Source organism: Asterias rubens, chromosome 5 (assembly GCF_902459465.1).
Source record: "Asterias rubens chromosome 5, eAstRub1.3, whole genome shotgun sequence".
In the NCBI taxonomy this organism is placed as follows: Eukaryota; Metazoa; Echinodermata; class Asteroidea; order Forcipulatida; family Asteriidae; genus Asterias; species Asterias rubens.
In genome coordinates this window covers 4341360-4347365 of record NC_047066.1, presented here as the reverse complement: position 1 = coordinate 4347365, position 6006 = coordinate 4341360, and the positions used below count along the sequence as shown (strand labels likewise).

Genomic DNA, 6006 nt, shown 5'->3' with positions numbered 1-6006 from the left:
CACAAATTTTTATCAGAAAACATTCCTGGATAAGTTTGACCACTTGAGGGCGCTGTGTACACAAAAACAAAAATGTCTCTTCTGTTCGGTCCTACTTACTATTACTAAAAACGATGTGAAAACACGGTTGTATCCTTTGACTTTACCACAAATAATCGTGATTAGAAGTAAAGTAAATTATCTTAAGTAAGTATGATAAGCTCTTAATAAAGAATTAACAACAAAACAATTCGAAAGATGATCGAAACAAAATTGTTTGCAGCTCTTTGATTTGATTGGTGAATAAAGTGGGCGTGGTGGGCTACTTCTATCTAGAAACCTGGGCCTTTTAAGTTTTGCTTACTTTGGTGTTGAGGCTTAAAGCTACAGCTTATGTGCCCCTCTTTAATGCATATGTTTCACGTTGGTAAGGGCATTAATTCACAGGTGGTGCTCCCACTGATTTTTTCCCCATACAAAACAAAACCCTGTAAGTGTAATCTATCCTGGTGTCATGTGTTCTTCTTCTTCTTCCTATACGAGTACTACAAGCCTCACGTGTGAGTAATATCGTACTATGAGGTACAAAAGTAAGCAGGCCGCGGGAACATGTCAGTAAAAAAGCGCACAGAAATACGTGAAATAAGGTGTATTTATACAGATGCAGGTAGGCTGCTGGTGCAAGTAAAAGAAAAAACTGCGGCTTAATGGAGCTTTAGGCTGGACAGCCGACCTTGGAACTGGTCCAGTGATGGAGCTGTCACAACAGTGTCTGGTAGGTGGTTCCACAGACAGATGGCGCTTGGTATGAATGAGTGTTGGTATACAAGTATCCTGCAGTGGTGTTGGAGGAAGCCTGATCTTGATGGAATGAAGTAAGGTGGTCCACATGGTATGGCCACAAGCCCATGCACAATCCTATACACCATAGTTGCTTTGTTTTGAGCCCGTCTCTCACGAAGAGTTTGCCCTTTGAGGTCTTCTAGCATCTTGGTGACGCTGTGCCGTTGATGGAAGTCGGCCTTGACAAAACGAGCAGCACATCTTTGTACCATGTCCACTTGGTCAGATAAGTCGGTGTGGTGGGGGTCCCAGACTGTAGAGGCATACTCGAGCGTTGGACGGACATAGGTCTTGTAAGGCTGCTCTTTGACTGTGGCTGGGCATCTCCTGAGGTTCCTTCGGAGAAAGCCTCTGGTGCTGTTAGCCTTTTTTCAGTAGGATAACAGGAAAATTGTTCACAATAAAAAACTAAATGTTTTTTTGTTCAAATCATCTATCACATTTGTTAGCAATAACACTTACACTTCATGGTGTGTGGAAATTTTAAAAGTTTTGTTTTTTATGTTGCGAAAGATAGTCCGCCATTAACAGTGCTTATGCATGCACGACATTGGAGCAACGTCATATGTTTTCACACCTTTCATTGGTTGGTATTTTATTGAATATTCAGAAACTAGTATGGCGTGCAAAATAAATCAAAAATATTATTCAATTACTACTTAACAAATTTATTAACATTTTTGTCCTAAGGCATTATGGCTACTATATTAGAATCCAGAGATATCATAAGGCATGAAAGTAAAACACCCCACCCCCCTTGAAGCACACACACTTCATAACAATCTGTTTTCCCCCATTTCAGACCAGTAATGTTTGGTTTCAGGAGATAAGAAACCAATCTGATATTTTCTCTTTAATGTAGACTTAATATTTATTACGCTTATCGGATTTATTACAGTATGCCGTTAATAAAATTTTAAAAATTGTTGTTATTTTCACTTAAAATATTTTAATTTTTTCCCATATTATTGGCACACCATAGAATCCCAAATAGTAACCACCTCACGTGATCCATCTAGTGACTAAAGCAGAATGAAACTCAAATCTCAGTCGGAGTATAGTTTGGTAGGCTAGTACAGTAGCCCACTTTGTTAGGCTTTTTTTATGGTTCCCTTTTATCATACTCTGTACTAACTAAATAAAGGCTCCCCGGTTTCTAGTTTCTAGATTAGAAGTAGCCCACTTTTATAGTTTTAGAAGCTGGCCTTGGCTACTTGTTTTTTTTTTAAGAACAATCAGTGTGAAAAGAGAGCCATTACACTTATTTCAGCCCAACAACATGAACAAGGTGGGACAATGTCCGTATAGGGCTGGTACTCGCAGAGCATAAGAAATGAAAAAGTGGTGGCAGGATATGGACATTTTAAAAAAAATTCCTCCAAATCAGAGGATATCATATTATTTCAGTGGATACAAAGAAAGAACAGTTTATGTCTTGGCAGGGACTTTGTCACGCTATGGGGTAATCCTTTTTCAACTTTTGGCCAATGAACTAAAAAAACAAAATCAAGTGTGTGTGCTATTTATTTTGACTTGAATCTAACATTTAGTTATTTTTCCTATCCATGCAGGGAGTTCTAGAAGTCTTCTACACTCGTCAAGAAAAAACACCCATTGATGAATGTAACAAGACTTTGCCGCAGCCTCCATCAAAGTAACTTTCGTCCTTTCCTCTCAGATGCCAAGTCCATCAATCTCATCTCAAAGATGGCCTCCGCCTCGCTGCACAACTCAAAGCCATCAGATGGCTCTGATCTTCCCGACGGGGACGTCCACGTTCCTCTCGACTCCATTTTGAATCTTCGGCGTATCGACGCCCACGGTAAGCTGTACCGCTCAGCAAAACAGGACAAGGCGTCCCCGGAAGACATTAAACATCTTCAAAGTCTTGGTATACGAACCCACTTAGACCTTCGCAGCAAAACAGAGTACCTTCGTGAAAGCACCCCGAAAGCTATCGACCATATTGTCGGTGTTCTCGTTCCGAAATCCCTCCCAGACCCCAAGGTCAAACCGTACCCAACCGATATTCTGATGAAAGGTCTCAAGAAGAAGATGGTTGAGGTGAAAGATTTATCGCAACGACGGTATCTCATCGATTTCTTCTCGTTTGAATTGGCCATGAAAACCTTTAACTCGGCTCCGCTATACAAACGACTGCTTGCCCTCTTTGTGTTGGTGTTCGACATCATCATGGGGAATAACTTCAAGCACTTTGTGAGAATGTTCAAGGATACCATTAATGATCACGGTCTTTCTGGACAGTACATCGACATGCTGGAGTTCGGAGGCAAGCAGTTATGCTTTGGTAAGTAATAATAATAATAACTAGTTCCTCTAATCTGAATCAATTAAATCAATAAATTCAATCAATCAATCATATAGCGCATTCCACAATTACCGTCTCAATGTTCTTTACATTAGTGCCCTGGTCGTTGGGCCAATAACCCCAACAAACAGTGAGCTTCTTCCTTCATGATGTTTTCATTCTTTTGCCTTTTCATCCAGTTCTGAGGACATTGTCCAATCCAGAGAATCTGCCGGCGTTAGTCTCCTGCGCTCACGGAAAGGATCGCACTGGAATCGTAACAGCCATGATATTAAGCATTCTGGGAAAATCAGATGAGTACATAGCAGAGGAATATGCGATGTCAGAGGTCAGTAGTTCATGCATATGCATAATTTGGGTTGACTTTTATAAAAGTCTCTTTCCTGAGGCGCAGTTCATATAAACAGGCATGCAACAAAAATTCTGATTGGTTGATTTGCTCATGTTTTTAAGTCCTTTTGTCCTTTTGCATAATTTAAAATGGAGAGAGTATACTGAATGAAAAAAGGGTTTAAAGTCGAGTTGTTTATTGAAAATACAATGGTACATGTTGTTTAAATGATAGTTTTAACCCTTTCTTGATGTTATTTATCAAGAAGGAAGTTGCTAAGTTTTTGCATTTTAATTGATAATTTTGTTTTTCTTTCTTCAAATTTCACCCCTGTTTACCTGTTTTGGCATGTTTCTCCATACTGATGTGATAATTTGTCTTCATTGAAAATTGATCTAGATTTCTGCCTTGGAATTTTTTTTTTCAGAAGAAGTGCGTGTTACAAGTGCTGATTAATTGTTCTTAATATATACCACATTGCAGGAAGGACTTAAACCAATACGGTCGTCTGTGCGAGATGATATAGTTTTACAGTTCAGGTTTGATGAGTCGTTTGCCACAGCAAAGAAAGAAACAATGTTGAAAGTACTGGAGTACCTTCGGGATAGGTATACATTCAATTCATATAATGATTGACTATGATTCACTTTGATTGACTATAGTTGACTATGATTGACTGTAGACCTTTACCACGCTGTCACCATCTTGGTCATGTTCCTTGTTTCCATAACAGTAATGAATGCTAACATTCATTGCGCAAACATGGCACCAGACTATTATTTTGTCCAGCGTCAGTTTGGTTACAGTGAGTTGGAATGGAGTAAAATCAAGATGGCCACACCGTGATAAAGGTCTGTGATATTGACATGATTGCCTCGTTGTTATATTTTTCTTATACACTGTAGGCTCGAATTTGGGGGGAAATCCACAAGACCGCAGGCCTGTAACTCAGAATCTTTACTGGATCAGGATTTTATTTACAAGACCAAAATCAATATGAGAAGAGACTAGAATCAAAATGAGAAAACAGTTTTGCCATCATTGTATTTGAACAACCACTAAGAGAACATTTATTTCTTCTGTTTTATGAGTGATACTCAGCAGAATCGAAATATATTTTTTGTAAATTTAAACTCAACAGTTGAACATCATTCTTTTGAGACAAAGATGTTGAATTGAAAACAAACAAAAAACACCGGACTTGTCCTGTCTTGACTTCAGTGGCCCAACTCTGAAATAACTGGCCTATGCCTGGGGCGGATGGTCCAGTGTAAAATTTGAGCCCTGGTTATATATCCAACCCTACCAAACTGGTACACTGGAGGTTTATGAAAACACTAGGCCCCTATGTTTTAAAAGGTCGCAATTCTTTTTACATTTTTCTTTCTTCAACATTTTTACCAGATAAGGATGTAAAATGTTGGAGAAGAAAACAATTTTTTAACACAAGGGAATCAAATTAAAACCTGTCATAAATAAATATAATTTTCTTACTTTTTCAGGTATGGATCTATAGAGAATTTCCTGGAATCCCTCGGCTTCGGCAAAGAGGACCAAGAAAGACTGCGACAGGTTTTGTCATAGTGGTCTTGATGTTGATCATGAGCACCAAGGCCAGTCTATTTTGATCTATAAGATTAAGGCCATGTCCGAAACGGCGACTTCGGCTACAGCTACAGCTAGATCAGTGCGTCTGCTTCTCAACACTGGCAGACGCATTGATCTAGCCGTAGCTGTAGCGGAAGTCGCCATTTCGGACACGGCCTAGTTATAATTCTTGGTAGTCTTTCGGGTAGTATATGGATACAAGACTTTGGGTATGGCTTTAGATGCTGGGTTCACAATGTTGACACAGATCAGAGCCCACTTTTAAGGCTCTGCTTATCGTAACCAAAGAATCTACGCTCACGAAAGCAGGGAACTTCAAGCATATTTCATAGGTTAGCAAGGTTTTTTTGCTTGTGCAAGTGCGTACTTCACCTTAAAGGCATTCTTGCTTACACCAGAAATTCAGCGCTTACCCTGTAAGCGGAGAATGGTGATTGTTAGCGCAGAATTAAGCTGTCAGCAGAGCCATGAAATTGGGCCCATGGTGCTACTAAGCCATCTTGCTCTGTTAGCATCACCATGATATATCATGTATATGCTGATGACACTCAGTTGTATTTCTCTTTTAAACCATCCAAACATTTTGCTGATGAGAGCATCAGTCGTATTGAAACGTGTGTTGGTGAAATTCGTGTTTGGATGCAAGACAATTTCCTTAAACTTAATGATAACAAGACTGAATTTATGATACTTGGTTCACGCCAACAACTCTCTAAAGCTACTATTCCCCATATTAATATAGGTGACTCCGAAGTTACCGCTGTTACCAAAGCTCGTAATCTTGGTGTGATCTTCGACTCTTCCATGACACTTAATTCACATATTTCTAGTATTGCACGTTCTACAACATTTCACATTCGTAATATAGGCAAAGTGAGGAAATATTTAACACAAAAAGCAACTGAGCAAATAGTCC

At 39.3% G+C, this 6006-nt stretch overlaps 1 protein-coding gene across 2 annotated transcripts; it reads left to right on the top strand.

Annotated features, from left to right (window-relative positions):
- Positions 1 to 65: 65 nt before the first annotated feature.
- LOC117290692 lies at positions 66 to 5166 on the top strand. Of its 2 annotated transcripts, none has more exons than XM_033772216.1 (5): positions 66 to 186; positions 2501 to 3130; positions 3331 to 3479; positions 3966 to 4090; positions 4985 to 5166. In XM_033772216.1, the coding sequence occupies exons 2-5, from the start codon at positions 2530 to 2532 to the stop codon at positions 5064 to 5066; spliced, it is 957 nt and encodes a 318-aa protein (XP_033628107.1). In that variant the 5' UTR covers positions 66 to 186; positions 2501 to 2529; the 3' UTR covers positions 5067 to 5166. The 2 variants fall into 2 exon arrangements, with proteins under 2 accessions (XP_033628107.1, XP_033628106.1); XM_033772215.1 differs by having other exon boundaries at positions 2394 to 3130.
- The last annotated feature ends 840 nt before the right edge of the window (positions 5167 to 6006 follow it).

What these genes read in the sequence shown, in the direction of transcription:
- LOC117290692 (XM_033772215.1), top strand. Translation starts at nt 2,440, where the DNA reads ATGAATGTAACAAGACTTTGCCGCAGCCTCCATCAAAGTAACTTTCGT. An exon ending in AGGCAAGCAGTTATGCTTTG is followed by an intron (nt 3,131 to 3,330) that starts GTAAGTAATAAT and finishes CTTTTCATCCAG; the next exon opens with TTCTGAGGACATTGTCCAAT. An exon ending in CTGGAGTACCTTCGGGATAG is followed by an intron (nt 4,091 to 4,984) that starts GTATACATTCAA and finishes TTACTTTTTCAG; the next exon opens with GTATGGATCTATAGAGAATT.